General features: G+C 36.6%; 1 protein-coding gene across 1 annotated transcript in view; it reads left to right on the forward strand.

Moving 5' to 3' along the window:
• The window catches only part of LOC123556975 (probable phosphorylase b kinase regulatory subunit alpha), a 96,357-nt gene that overhangs the window by 56,671 nt on the left and 23,588 nt on the right, over window positions 1–16,098 (forward strand). The window contains exons 19-25 of the mRNA XM_053544560.1: window positions 1,793–1,837; window positions 5,748–5,783; window positions 6,151–6,415; window positions 7,043–7,118; window positions 12,926–13,080; window positions 14,185–14,263; window positions 15,597–15,726. Of these exons, the coding sequence (XP_053400535.1) occupies window positions 1,793–1,837; window positions 5,748–5,783; window positions 6,151–6,415; window positions 7,043–7,118; window positions 12,926–13,080; window positions 14,185–14,263; window positions 15,597–15,726 (786 nt within the window). The remainder of the gene's footprint in view (window positions 1–1,792; window positions 1,838–5,747; window positions 5,784–6,150; window positions 6,416–7,042; window positions 7,119–12,925; window positions 13,081–14,184; window positions 14,264–15,596; window positions 15,727–16,098) is intronic.

Genomic DNA, 16,098 nt, shown 5'->3' on the forward strand with positions numbered 1-16,098 from the left:
TAGAGGTTGTCTAGAAGCATTGCATAGCCAACGGACAAAATATCACAATAACATAACATGATATTATTTGACTCCTTACATAAATCCATAGTTAGCGGTATTGGCCAGTCTATACTTCAAAAATTTAGAAAAAATGATGTTGAAATTTATGTCTGTTGTCAAGTAATAAAACACTTACTGTGGTTTGCCAGTCAAAAGTCAGAACTGTCTGCCCGATGTTCAGATGTAATATTTATCATCTAATAACTTACTAGATTTAAAGAAAACAGCACTATTCAATAACAGTGATAGTTTCACCTGAAAATTCATAATCTGCTCATACTTCTTGTTTGGTTCTTACCATCAGTTGCAACATTTTAATTCATTTATCTTACACACAGTAACTGTTGCTTCTTCATTATCTTTTTGTTGTATCTAAATGCATAATAATCTCATATTAACCCTTACCATGCTGGACACAATTGATTCTGCCTTTGCGACCAGTGTAGATCATGATCAGCCTGCACATCCATGCAGTCTGATCATAATCTGCACTATTCGCTATTCAGTCAGTATCAGCACCCCTTTTAACAGTTAATGGTACTGTCTAAATTGGAAGATGGACAAGTTCATTATAGAAATTTAGCAGGGTAAGGGTTAAGGCAGTGGGCTGGTAATGACAGTCAGGAATTTCCATTTGATTACCTATGTGATTTCTGCATTCTCCAGTATAAAGGGAAAGCCAGCAGCGTGAGCCACATTATCCTCTGAAGAATGTACAAAACAACATACAAGAAAACGTCATCGCATGGAAATTTACCTGTTGCCATGAAGGGTTCACTACTTTAAGGAGATTCATATAGATTTAGGAATGCACCATGTACATGTAAATTTAAGTATATTCAGTTTAATAAATATCACATAGCTTTCTATCACTGAAACTGCTATATATATACAACAGTATGTCAATGAAATTATGCCTATACGGTATGGTACGAAAAATTGTAATGTTCTAAATGTAAAATTTGTACACACTTTGCAAATAGTATAGTTTTTTGTTTGTGATTCACAGGATGGTGAATTTTGATTATCAGTTGATGCATTTCATAGTAAGATTTAAGAAAAAACACATAAGAAATTTTGCTTACCTATTGAAATTAATTTTTGTAAAATTTCAAGTTTGTTATTATTATTATACCAAATTTATATATCTGCTAATTGCTATATGTAAAGCGCCTTTGAACGTGTTTATCATGAAAAGGGCGCTGTATAAATCTGGTATAATAATAATAATATAAAGTTTGTTATGTTTATCAAATTTTATTTTAAATTTAGAAGTTTGATTCTTTTATAAATGTTTGAAATATATGTATGGTATAAATTACAGACAGTATGGTAAAAGTACAGCCATGCTTGCATGAAAACATGTATGCTTGCATTGCAGAGAAGATAGAATGTAGAAACATCTGTGATTTGTTTATATACCATTGCTTTAAACAGCAAAGCCACAAAATTGGTGTTGAAGCACTGACCTCCACCTCTAGGGGTTTGAGTGCCACAATTTGAATTCTTCCCAGCAAGGAAGCCTGGAATCACCTGGTTTTAGGAAGATATGTGAGGGTCTGTGGTTTTACCAGACAATGTACCTACCTACTCACATCAGAAATAATGCCACGGTGGCATCTGTAGATTTTCCTCCACCTTTAAGGCTTAAACGTCTCCATGTGACATCAGATATTTAAGTGGTTTTAAACCAAATGCATCCAAAAGCAATGGCCCATGTTGTCATGTTGCCCCATACTTACCTTTGCAGTCATTGTAGATTCAGATGAAGAGTTTAAAGGTGTAGATGAAGGAGGTAAAACTGCTGCATGGAATGGTGCATGTAATGTTAGGACTTTGGTGTATATGGGTGCCAAGTGCTGGATTCCATGTTACTCTCGTAAATACTTGTATGTTGTCCTGTTGCACCAAATGAATCTGACACTCTTATCTGTTGACTGGTATTTTTAAATGATGCACAAAGCGAAACCTACAGTTTGGTTTGCTCAATGTTATTTTTCAAATGATATTATTTGTATGTTGTCCTGTTGCACCAAGTGAAACTGACACTCTGATCTGTTGAAACTGACACTCTGATCTGTTGAAAGTGACACTAGGGTCTGTTGAATGTTAGTTTTCAAACTGCAACATCTGTATGTTGTCATGTTGAAACTGACACTCTGATCTGTTGAAACTGACACTAGGGTCTGTTGAATGTTAGTTTTCAAACTGCAACATCTGTATGTTGTCATGTTGAAACTGACACTCTGATCTGTTGAAACTGACACTAGGGTCTGTTGAATTCTATTATATGCAAACAGTTCAATAGATAAGTATGACCCAAAAATGCTAAAAAAATGCTGAACCTGAATGAACACACCCGCACAAGGGCGTACATACTTAACGCAAAGAATCAGTTTGAAGATGTAGCAGAATTGTTGATGTGGCGGTCAGAGTCATGGCAGCTTTTAGGGTTATCTCTGGATTAACCAACACTCAAGAGGTATAAAGCATTTTGGTATATGGAAAAAGTAAAAGAAAGATATTAGGAGTATTGAGAGTACAGTAGCTGCCATGAGCTTCAATATACTCAAACAAATATAGAGATTACCTATCCAGTAACTTTGTTTTGATACTCATTTTATATCTGATGTCTGGAAAAATTGTCTGGTCTGTACATGTTTGTATCTGTCTGGTAATTGTTCATGACATTGTAATTCTGTGTTGATTTATGTTGAACATGTATCATTGGTACCAAGTTTTCTGATGTGTTGTTGAAGTGCTGTTTGAGGTATTTTCCAGTATGCTGGTCGTGTTACCTAACTTTGAAGTGAGACTTGTTGTTACATGAAATGAATTTGAGGGTTGATGCATTTCTAATATTCGATAATGGTGATCTATCTCTGTTGTTCTGTTGAGAACCATTTCTTGGGGAGTTTTATTTTCCCCAATGCATGCTGTTGTTGTTGATGATGATGATATTTTATATAAGTGATACGTGAAATATTGTTCTTGACAAACATTTTTGTTAAGCTTATCCATTTCTATGAGATACTGCAACATATATTCAAGGTTAAGACTATAGGTAAAGAAGCAATTCAAGTAAAGTCCAATGGTTTTACTGTGATGGGGGTTTTCAAAGTCATCTAAGGACTGTTAAATTAATCACCCTCTAAAATTGTATTTTTCACAGATTCTAAGAGCTGAGACAACTTTTTTTGTATGTTTTAAGAAGTTACATTATAAGTTTATGCGATATGTGTAGAATCTGATGTATCTTTCCATCAGGCAAAGGCACTTTAGATGTGTTTTTGGTTGCGGGTTTATCCCGCTACCAAAGTTAAGTGTATTTCTGACAATCATGTAGCATCTTTATTTGATTCCAAATCACATCCAAAGGAATTTGTTCATGTGCTACACAAAGTAGTCCCATTCATGAACAATGCGGATGAATTATCAATGATCAAGCAGTTCTTATTCATCCTCTATCCATTCACACTGGCCATTTAGATTATATAAGATCTGTCAATGATTAGGTATTCCAGCCCATGATTACATCACTTCCAGCTGTTCATGTAAGGTCAGGCAGAGTTTATCTTAGATATGAGGCACATTAGTATTTGTTTCTTATACATGTATATTTATAGATTGGCATTTAAAGTGAAAATAACTCAAGCAAAACCCACAACCACCAGACATCTCAAGGCTTTGATTAAGGATGCAAAGGCGATAACTTTAATAATAGAAAATTTATAAGATTTGTAATGTGAAAGTTAAGAAATATCATTGATTGTTGATTTTGTATGTATAAAAATGTAGACTTAATGGCCATTTGTGGTCAAGTGGTTAAGGTTGCTAATTTTGAATCACTTGCCTCTTATGTCAGTGGTCCAAACATGACTTGGATCATCATTTGAGGAAGCCATTTGTCTGGCTTGCAGAAGGTCCCTGGTTCTATCCAGGTACTCTCCTGTGCCTGAAATAATTCCCGGAGGGGTACCTTGCAATGTCTTCCACCATTTTTAATCCCCCGCCATGGCGGAGGGATTATAGGAATGGTCTGCGTCCGTCCTTCCGTCCGTAACAAATTCGTGTCCGGTCCATATCTCCTAAACCCCTTGAAGGATTTTCATGAAACTTGGGTCAAGTGATCACCTCATCAAGACGATGTGCAGAATTCATGAGTCAGCCTTGTCGGTTCAAGGTCAAGGTCACAACTCAAGGTCAAAGGTTTGAGCCTGCCATTTTGTGTCCGCTCCATATCTCCTAAACCCCTTGAAGGAATTTTATAAAACTTGGGTCAAATGATCACCTCATCAAGACGATGTGCAGAACCCATGAGTCAGCCATGCCGGCTCAAGGTCAAGGTCACAACTCAAGGTCAAAGGTTTGAGCCTTCCATTTTGTGTCCGCTCTATATCTCTTAAACCCCTTGAAGGAATTTTATAAAACTTGGGTCAAATGATCACCTCATCAAGACGATGTGCAGAACCCATGAGTCAGTCATGCCGGCTAAAGGTCAAGGTCACAACTTAGGGTCAAAGGTTTGAACCTTCCATTTTGTGTCCGCTCTATATCTCCTAAACCTCTTGAAGGATTTTCATCAAACTTGGGTCAGACGATCACCTCATCAAGGCGATGTGCAGAACTTATGAGTCAGCCATGTCAGCTCAAGGTCAAGGTCACAGCTGAAGGTCAAAGGCTTGAGCCTTCCATTTCGTGTCCACTCTATATCTCCTACACCCCTTGAAGGAATTTTATAAAACCTGGGTCAAATGATTACCTCATCAAGACGATGTGCAGAAATTATGAGTCAACCATGCCAGCTCAAGGTCAAGGTCACAACTAAGGGTCAAAGGTTTGAGCCTTCCATTTGGTGTCCACTCTGTATCTCCTTAACCCCTTGAAGGATTTTCATCAAACTTTGGTCAAATGATCACCTCACCAAGAACTCATGAGTCAGCCATGTCAACTCAAGGTCAAAGGTTTCAGCTCTGTATCTCCTTAACCCCTTGAAGGATTTTCATGAAACTTTGGTCAAATGATCACCTCATCAAGACATTGTGCAGAATTCATGAGTCAGCCGTGTCAGTTCAAGGTCAAGGTCACAGCTAAAATCAAAGGTTTTACCCTTTCACTATCCATAGCAGTGGCGGGGATTTAGCAGTCTTTCAGACTGCCTTGTAAGATTGAAAGTCGCCATATGACCATAAGTTTAACGATGAGAATTAAAACCAAAGAGACAAATGGAAGATAATGTGGAATGACACAGATACCATATCATTTTCTTCATTACAGCTTTGTAGTAAAATTACTGTGTTAGCATTTTTTTCAGGCTTTGATTTGGCTTGTTGAATGCAGTTGTTTTACCGTGCTTTGCATTTGAATTTTCCCTGGAGTGTAATTCTTACTGTTATGCTGTGAAATAGCTATGATATATCATTATAGTATTTTGTATTATTATATTCTTAATATAATATACTCTAAAGGTTTTTTAATTCATATTATATTCAAGTTTTAATAGTTTATTTATATAAATTGTTTGTTTTTAGTAATATCCTGCATATATAATTTGTTATGTTTGTCCACTTGTTAATACTCAGTTTAGAGCTAAATGTAATGTGTGTAACATATAATTATGTGTAATATGTATATGTATGTATATGTAATTGTGATTCATAATTTTGATTGCGGTGTATATTCAGTGTTGGCTTTTTTTTCTACAGAGGACCGCCCACTGCCTGGTTCAGAGCACCATGAAGGTAAACATTTAAAAAAAGAATTTTACAAATACAGTCTATGAAAGAGAGGTAATCAGAAAATTGAACTTTTAGAAGTAACAAAGTTATAAAACCTTATAAAACTTTTAGAAATGCCTGCTGCCAGACATGGCTGAAATACTCCTAAAACTGGTTGTAGATATGTTCATCGTAATATGTATAAATTATAATTTGCTAAATGTTTCTTTGCATTAGCATGTCACAATATGGAAATAAATGCATATTGTTGCATCATTCATTTTAAAACTCTAACACTTATAATAAAGTGCATTGACAGTGTATATGCATGTCATGTGAAACAAAAATACATACAGTGCTTAATCGACCACTGTCAATTTTTCTTATACAGAATCAGCTCACCACCATTTAAAAGATTCGTCACCATGGGCTTCACCAGCTCCAAGCCCTAAAGTGAGCCCAAAAGCGAGCCCTAAAGTAAGCCCACAAGGTTCACCTAAGTTTCAGCGAAAGAAATGGGCATTTGGCGAAAAGCATGCATTCACACAGGAAAACAACTATGAAAGTGTCAATGCGCACGAGCTTGTTGAGCAGCTAGCACAGTCAGAGAATCTCCAAGAGCAGGCAGACATAATACACTACCTGTATATGAAAAAGTAAGGCATTTGATGGTGTCAAATTTTGAATTCTAAACCTAGAAAGTATTGTATAAATATATAACGTTGAAATTTGAACAGATTTTAATCTGAAGTACAAAGAAATTGTTATTTCGAAGTCTGTTGTTTTTAAAACATTTACGGTAGGACTGTCTAATGTAAATAGCAGTATAGATGTATTGTCACTGTTGGACAAGTCTGAGATACCGTATATGGCCTTAAATCTACAGTACCAAATTTTGACGCTTTTAAATTGATTTATAATTGCAGTGTTACTCAAGTTTCATGAAAGGTATTTCTCTACCAACTAGACCGTAGAGTATATTTTCAAAGACAACAGTCTCATGTTTGCTTGATGTACTGCAGTTTTTCAACAGATTTATGACAGTTTTTTGTTGGGTTTACAGTTACGCCAACACAGTTAAGGATACATGGTGACTTTTCCGGCTTTTCTTGGTGGAGGAACACCCCAGGTGCCCCTCCAGACATTGTATTAGGCATGGATGGGCTTCAAACCAAATTCAATGAGGGGCAAGTGATTAGCAATCAGTGTTCTTAACCGTTTGGCCACTGAGGCTCCTTGTAAAAGTTTTGTTTCTAGTAAAATGTTGATATTTGTTTTGACAGAGGTACTGAATGGGATACTGAGGTTGATGGGAAGTATTGTACAGTGGGAGAACTTCTATTGGAGTTATACGAAAAAGTGAGTTCTACTTTACATAATAAGATGATACCAGTAATAGCACTGGCATCACATAAAAAAGAAAATAGCATAAAGTTGTATTGTGTGCATGTGCTACCCTACTTCCTTGTATAGTATGGCAGTAGAAATAGTTGGTTGTTCTTTTGTAAATTTCTCAGAGTTTTGAAATCTTCAGGGGAAAAACAGTTTAGAGTTTTACAAATGCAAATTTGTAAGCACACAGTGTCGGAAAAATATGGTAGTAGTATTTGAACTGTCTGTCTGTCTTTCATTCAGACCTTCGTCCCATCTGTCTGGCACTCTTTCTTGGGTACAAGTCCTACAGTTTCCATCCAATTGAAATGAAACTTGGTATGCTTCATTATAACGAAGTGGAAATTTGCATATTATCAGGACTTTCATGTCTGATGATTTTTTTCTGGAGTTATGGCCCTTTTTTTAGCTCACCTGTCACATAGTGACAAGGTGAGCTTTTGTGATCACGCAGCGTCCGTCGTCCGTCCGTGCATGCGTGCGTCCGTGCATAAACTTTTGCTTGTGACCACTCTAGAGGTCACATTTTATGTGGGATCTTTATGAAAATAGGTCAGAATGTTCATCTTGATGATATCTAGGTCAAGTTCGAAACTGGGTCACGTGCCGTCAAAAACTAGGTCAGTAGGTCTAAAAATGGAAAAACCTTGTGACCTCTCTAGAGGCCATATATTTCACAAGATCTTCATGAAAATTGGTCAGAATGTTCACCTTGATGATATCTAGGTCAAGTTCGAAACTGGGTCACATGAGCTCAAAAACTAGGTCAGTAGGTCAAATAATAGAAAAACCTTGTGACCTCTCTAAAGGCCATATTTTTCATGGGATCTGTATGAAAGTTGGTCTGAATGTTCATCTTGATGATATCTAGGTCAAGTTCGAAACTGGGTCACGTGCGATCAAAAACTAGGTCAGTAGATCTAAAAATAGAAAAACCTTGTGACCTCTCTAGAGGCCATATTTTTCATGAGATCTTCATGAAAATTGGTCAGAATGTTCACCTTGATATCTAGGTCAAGTTCGAAAGTGGGTCACGTGCCATCAAAAACTAGGTCAGTAGGTCAAATAATAGAAAAACCTTGTGACCTCTCTAGAGGCCATATTTTTCATGGGATCTGTATGAAAGTTGGTCTGAATGTTCATCTTGATGATATCTAGGTCAAGTTTGAAACTGGGTCACGTGCCTTCAAAAACTAGGTCAGTAGGTCAAATAATAGAAAAACCTTGTGACCTCTCTAAAGGCCATATTTTTCATGGGATCTGTATAAAGTTGGTCTGAATGTTCATCTTGATGATATCTAGGTCAAGTTTGAAACTGGGTCATGTGCGGTCAAAAACTAGGTCAGTAGGTCTAAAAATAGAAAAGCCTTGTGACCTCTCTAAAGCCATCCTTGTGAATGGATCTCCATAAAAATTGGTCAGAATGTTCATTTTGATGATATCTAGGTCAAGTTCGAAAATGGGTCACGTGCCTTCAAAAAGTAGGTCAGTAGGTCAAATAATGAAAAAACGTTGTGACTTCTCTAGAGGCTATATTTTTCATGGGATCTGTTTGAAAGTTGGTCTGAATGTTTATCTTGATGATATATAGGTCAAGTTCGAAACTGGGTCATGTGCGGTAAAAAACTAGGTCACTATGTCAAATAATAGAAAAAGGCCATACCCTTGAATGGATCTTCATGAAAATTGGTCAGATTGTTCACCTTGTTGATATCTAGGTCAAGTTTGACACCGGATCACATGCCTTAAAAAACTAGGTCAGTAGGTCAAATAATAAAAAAACCTTGTGACCTCTCTTGAGGCCATACTTTTCATGGGATCTGTATGAAAGTTAGTCTGAATGTTCATCTTGATGACATCTAGATCAAGTTTGAAACTGGGTCAACTGCGATCAAAAACTAGGTCAGTAGGTCTTGAAATAGAAAAACCTTGTGACCTCTCTAGAGGCCATACCCTTGAATGGATCTTCATGAAAATTGGTCAGATTGTTCACCTTGTTGATATCTAGGTCAAGTTTGAAACTGGGTCACGTGCCTTAAAAAACTAGGTCAGTAGGTCAAATAATTAAAAAACCTTTTGACCTCTCTAGAGGCCATACTTTTCATGGGATCTGTATGAAAGTTAGTCTGAATGTTCATCTTGATGACATCTAGGTCAAGTTTGAAACTGGGTCAACTGCGGTCAAAAACTAGGTCAGTAGGTCTAAAATTATTAAAATCTTTTGACCTCTCTAGAGGCCATATTTTTCAATGAATCTTCATGAAAATTGATCTGAATGTTCACCTTGATGATATCTAGGTCAGTTTCGAAACTGGGTCACGTGCGGTCAAAAACTAGGCCAGTAGGTATAAAAATAGAAAAACCTTGTGACCTCTCTAGAGGCCATATTTTTCTTGAGATCTTCATGAAAATTTGCGAGAATGTTCACCTTGATGATATCAATATAAAGTTCAAAACAGCGTCACGTACCTTCAAAAACTAGGTCAATAGGTCAAATAATAGAAAAACCTTGTGACCTCTCTAGAGACCATATTTTTCAATGGATCTTCATGAAAATTGATCAAATTTTTATCTTGATAATATCTAAATCAAGTTCAAAACTGGGTCACATGAGCTCAAAAACTAGGTCACTATGTCAAATAATAGAAAAAATGACGTCATACTCAAAACTGGGTCATGTGGGAAGAGGTGAGCGATTCAGGACCATCATGGTCCTCTTGTTTGACTTTGAAATATTGCAACTACATCAAAGCATTGTGTATTCAACTACTTCTACAATTCCATCCTGTTGAAATGAAACTTGTAAACTCAACTCCTTCAGTTTCCAAATGAAATGAAACTGTATAATTATATCATCAGCATTTTGTGGACATGAGCATATTTGGGATTGTCATGCCCACATTATGGCCTAGTAGTGGATTCATTAGCTCACCTGTCACAAAGTGACAAGGTGAGCTTTTGTGATCGCGCAGCATCCGTCGTCCGTCCGTCCGTGCGTGCGTAAACTTTTGCTTGTGACCACTCTAGAGGTCACATTTTTCATGGGATCTTTATGAAAGTTGGTCAGAATGTTCACCTTGATGATATCTAGGTCAAGTTCGAAAGTGGGTCACATGCTGTCGAAAACTAGGTCAGTAGGTCTAAAGATAGAAAAACCTTGTGACCTCACTAGAGGCCATATATTTCACAAGATCTTCATGAAAATTGCTCAGAATGTTCACCTTGATGATATCTAGGTCAAGTTCGAAACTGGGTCACCGGCCATCAAAAACTAGGTCAGAAGGTCAAATAATAGAAAAACCTTGTGACCTCTCTAAAGGCCATATTTTTCATGGGATCTTTATGAAAGTTGGTCAGAATATTCACATTGATGATATCTAGGTCAAGTTCGAAACTGGATCACGTGCGGTCAAAAACTAGGTCAGTAGGTCTAAAAATAGAAAAACCTTGTGACCTCTCTAGAGGCCATATATTTCACAAGATCTTCATGAAAATTGCTCAGAATGTTCACCTTGATGATATCTAGGTCAAGTTCGAAAGTGGGTCACGGGCCATCAAAAACTAGGTCAGTAGGTCAAATAATAGAAAAACCTTGTGACCTCTCTAAAGGCCATATTTTTCATGGGATCTTTATGAAAGTTGGTCAGAATATTCACCTTGATGATATCTAGGTCAAGTTCGAAACTGGATCACGTGCGGTCAAAAACTAGGTCAGTAGGTCTAAAAATAGAAAAACCTTGTCACCTCTCTAGAGGCCATATATTTCACAAGATCTTCATGAAATTTGGTCAGAATGTTCATCTTGATGATATCTAGGTCAGGTTTGAAACTGGGTCACGTGCCGTCAAAAACTAGGTCAGTAGGTCAAATAATAGAAAAACCTTGTGACCTCTCTAAAGGCCATATTTTTCATGGGATCTGTATGAAAGTTGGTCTGAATGTTCATCTTGATTATATCTAGGTCAAGTTTGAAACTGGGTCAACTGCGGTCAAAAACTAGGTCATTAGGTCTAAAATTTGAAAAATCTTTTGACCTCTCTAGAGGCCATATTTTTCAATGGATCTTCATGAAAATTGGTCAGAATTTTTATCTTGATGATTTCTAGGTCAAGCTCAAAACTGGGTCACATGAGCTCAAAAACTAGGTCACTTTGTCAAATAATAGAAAAAACGACGTCATACTCAAAACTGGGTCATGCGGGAACAGGTGAGCGATTCAGGACCATCATGGTCCTCTTGTTCATTATTCTGTCCAACATTTTCAGGGAGCATGTGTCATACTCTGTAGACAACATTCTTGTTTTTTTGTCTTGTTTTGTGTCTGCTGACTTTTAATGTTTCTGTTTGTTACAATGTGTTATGTATTTGTCACTTCATCTTATATAAATTTGATTTAACAGATATTTCAACAGATGTAAAGCTTGATTAAAAGCTCATCAAATATGACCCAAATTATTTTTAGTTCACCTGAGCCAAAGGCTCAGGGTGTGCTATTGTGATCACTCACCGTCAGTCGTCCATCGTCCGTAAACTTTTACTTTAAATGACATCTTCTCATAAACCGCTGGGCCAATTTCATCCAAACTTCACAGGAATGTTCCTTGGGTGAAGCTCTACAATTTCTTTTCAAAGAATTGAATTCCATGCAGAACTCTGGTTGCCATGGCAACCGAAAGGAAAAACTTTAAAAATCTTCTTCTCAAATACCAGAACCCCTAGAGCTTAGATATTTGGTGTGAAGCATTGCCTAGTGGACCTGTACCAAATTTGTTCAAATCATGACCCCGGGGTCAAAATTGACCCCGCCCGAGGGGTCATATGATTTTACATAGGAAAATCTTAAAAAATCTTCTCAAAAACCAGAAGCACTAGAGCTTAGATATTTGACATGTAGCATTGCTTAGTGGACCCGGGGTCAAAATTGACCCTGCCCCAGGGGTCACTTGATTTTACATAGATTTCTATAGGAAAATCTTCAAATGTTTTTAAAATAAACCAGATGGCCTAGAGCTTAGATATTTGACATGTAGCATTGCCCAGTGGACCTCTACAAAATTTGTTCAAATCATGACCCCCGGCGTCAAAATTGACCCCGCCCCAGGGGTCACTTGATTTTACATAGGAAAATCTTCAAAATTTTCTAAAAATAAACCAGAAGGTCTAGAGCTTAGATATTTGACATGTAGCGTTGCCTAGTGGACCTCTACAAAATTTGTTCAAATCTTGACCCAGCCCCAGGGTTACTTGATTGTACATAGGGAAATCTTCATAAATTTGCTAAAAATAAAGCAGAAGGCCTAGATCTTAGATATTTGATATGTAACATTGCCTAGTAGACTTCTACAAACTTTATTCAAATCATGACCCCCGGGGTAAAATTGACCCCGCCCCTGCGGTAACTTAATTGTACATCGGAAAATCTTCAAAAAATTTCTAAAAATAAACCAGAAGGCCTAGAGCTTAGATATTTGACATGTAGCATTGCCTAGTGGACCTCTACAAAATTTGTTCAAATCATGACCACCCGGTGTCAAATTGTCCCCGCCCCAGGGGTTACTTGATTTTACATAGGAAAATCTTCCAAAAAATGTCTAGAAATAAACTAGAAGGCCTAGAGCTTAGATATTTGGTGTGTAGCATTGCCTAGTGGATCTCTACCAAGTTTGTTCAAATCTTGACCCCGGGGTCAAGCTTAAATGCAAATCTTCATAGCAACCATTTAACCAGGTGAGCGATATAGGGCCATCATGGCCCTCTTGTTTATTTTATACCAGGCTGGACATTTTAAGCAATGGTGGCTAGTTAGACATGCAGCGGGCATGTTAAAGAAGAGAGTAGAGGATCTTGCCCTGGCAGCTACTGACTTACTGGTACGACAGAAACAACTGTCTGTAGGACTGCCTTCGGAGAATGAGAAAATTATAACCAGGTAAATGATAATGTAGAATTTGAGGGCTGAATGGAAAACTGTTGTAGCTCTTTCTTTATTTACTATGAATTTCGACAGTTTTCTGTTATTATTTATTATTCTGTGCAACAGCTGTAGAGCAACACCTTTGGGAAACCTTAAATATATTTTGTGTGTGTGCAGAGGTTGTTGCTCTGTAGAAGTTAAAGGTTTAGGAAAGACGAATCACTGCCTTTTGTTCTTGATAAGCATCATTATAAGAGGTTATGCTGTGTCTTATAGTTTCAGATATTTCTCTGTATGCTTGGAATTTTTTTGTTCTAATTTGGCCTATATTGCAAATGGTCCTCATCATTCTTACAGGTTGTCTAGCGTCCCTAAAATTCCTACTTTTTCCTATTTTTTTTCAATTTGGCTTAAATTCCTATTTTTTTTAAAAAAATCAAAGGAAATTCCTAAAAAGGCCCTATTTTTTCACAAAGATTCCTAATTTTTTTAACTTTTGCAATGATCAAAAAGAGAAAATGTTTTAAATGTTGTTTAAAAGTTTTTCTAATTCAGAAAAAAACAATTTAGCACAGTTCAAAACAGTGGAAAGCTAGGAGACGTCTTTTCTGTAAATAAAGCACTATTTCTGAGTAACTTTTATGTCAGTCACTAAGGTAAGCACATTACATGGTCTTTAAAGTCCATATTTTGATTTGAAAATTCCTAAATTTAGCCCTAAAATTTCCTTAAAATTGTACCAAATTCCTAATTTTAGCCCTATTTTTTTGTACAAATTGCCCTTAAATTAGCCCTAATTTTTTGTCGGGGTATGCTAGACAGCCTGCTCTTAACATATTAGTATTTCTTGAATCCCGTCTGCTTAGCTCAATAGGTAGAGCACAGGTCTACCGGTTACAGGTTTGTGAGTTTGATCTGTGGGTGAAACATTATGTTCTCCTGATGATTTGATTAAAGACGCTGTATTTGAAATAATTTGTTCTCCTGATCTTATTCATGTGGAGAAGTTGACAGTTATTTGTGGAGAACAGGTAACTAGTTGTACTGAATCCATGAAAATTGATCAGGCTTACTGCCTGCTATTACATAATTGAAGTGTTTTAAAATTATTACTTTCAGCCCACTACCACCAGATGAACTGGCAGCAATCATCTATAGTGTCTGTGGTGAAGATCTTAGTACTGCATCTTTAACTCAGGTAAACAAGGCGATAGAAAACATTAAACTATTTGAGGATATTATAACTATTTATAGAAGACTTGTTGATGTAATTCTGTTAAACAGATGGAAACATAATGTGTGTTTATCCAAGTTTATTTGTAGTTTCAATCAGTTACCCATATGGCAGACTCATCTAGAAGGGAGTTTTGTTACAAAATACTGTGCAGTCAGTAACATTGATGGGGTCTTATTTTGGGGGGGGGGGGGGGGGGTGTTTATGTTTGTGTCAATCCATCAAATTAGATCCCAGCAAACATAAAATTTCTTTTCATTTATCTTCTGAACTTGAAACCCACAAATCCATATCCCTATGAAATTCTTATTTTGATAAATACCATGAAATTTCATGCTCACACCAAAGTAGAGTAAAATGTAAAAAATGCTCCAATTCCTGAAGTTTCCCTATCTCTTCCGCATGCCAGGTAACATACTATTGGAGGTCGAGGATCTGGTGGATTGAACCTGCAACTCCTGGTTTTGCAGTGAGGATTCTTACTTTCGCACCAGTGCATCCAATCTTGCTTTTATTATTATCTCTTTACTTTTTGCCAGTGAGAGCACCTTCTCTAAGAAGAGTTTATTACATGACATTTAGAACTTAATTAATCGAGGAATAACGGGAAATAAGATTTTATGCCCCACCTCATTTTTTGAAGTAAGAAGATTGTCATTGATACTTAGATAAAATTAACATTCCATGCCCTTGAGTTGTGGATAAGGAAATTCGAACTTTGAGTGAAATTTTGTCCCAAATTGTGTTCCTGCAAATTTTGGATGAGATTTCCCATTAAATATAACTCACCATATGATAACTGTATTTAACGAAATACCAATCATTATGTCTAGAGAGTAACATTGATGTCATACAACAGTGACATCATCAGGTGTAAACAGTTGATTTCTTCTGATTGCTACAGTTATCTGGCACTGTGTATGGGTTAATTTGATGAGTTTTAGCATATAAGTAAGGTAAAAATAATACAGTCAGACTATAAAGATATAGGAAAAATACGAAGTTAGAGAGTAAGTATGTGATGTGAGATGTGGTGTGTAGCATGAAGAAAGAAAAATGGAATGTGATATTTTATAGCAGTAGGTAGTAGGCATAGGTAGGTAAGGTTAGCAAAAGTATGAAAATTGTGCACCTAGAACGTTAAAATAAGAAACTATGTCTGTTCTAACTAAGTATGTTAGTAAAATGTGAGAAATTTCTTTTCTACAATGATATAAAGGATTTCTATTTTACATCCACAATTTTACCTTTGTATGCCTTTAAGAGAGAGACGTGACATTTTATGGTATAATTACAGGAGCTGTTGATATATCTGGCCATGTTCATCCGAACTGAGCCCAAACTGTTCAACGAAATGTTACGTTTAAGAGTTGGTCTTATAATACAAGTCATGGCAACTGAGCTGGCACGTCTTTTCAAATGTACAGGTATGAATATATGTTTGTCTTCTGGACTTTTGTTATAGAAGGCATAAAATATTTGAATCATTTACCGTAAATCATGTAAACAGGGAATGCAATGCATCCAATTTTGTTTTGGTTTTATGCTGGTATTTTCTGAATTTTAAATGGTTTTCAATGGGTTTCATCTCATCTCATCCAGCTATTTGTTTGTGTTTAGACTTATTTATAGTTGCCACTGGAAACCTATATTGGCCATCCTCCAGAAGACTGTTAGTAATTTTAGTGGGAAAATAGTGCAAGCTACAGAAGATGATCGGACTCTAGAAGGTTCCCTGGTTCTTAAGTGTAACAGATTTAAAAGCTACCATACACAAGAATCTTAGCCCAATGTAAATG

This window comes from Mercenaria mercenaria, chromosome 5, assembly GCF_021730395.1.
Source record: "Mercenaria mercenaria strain notata chromosome 5, MADL_Memer_1, whole genome shotgun sequence".
Taxonomy (NCBI): Eukaryota; Metazoa; Mollusca; class Bivalvia; order Venerida; family Veneridae; genus Mercenaria; species Mercenaria mercenaria.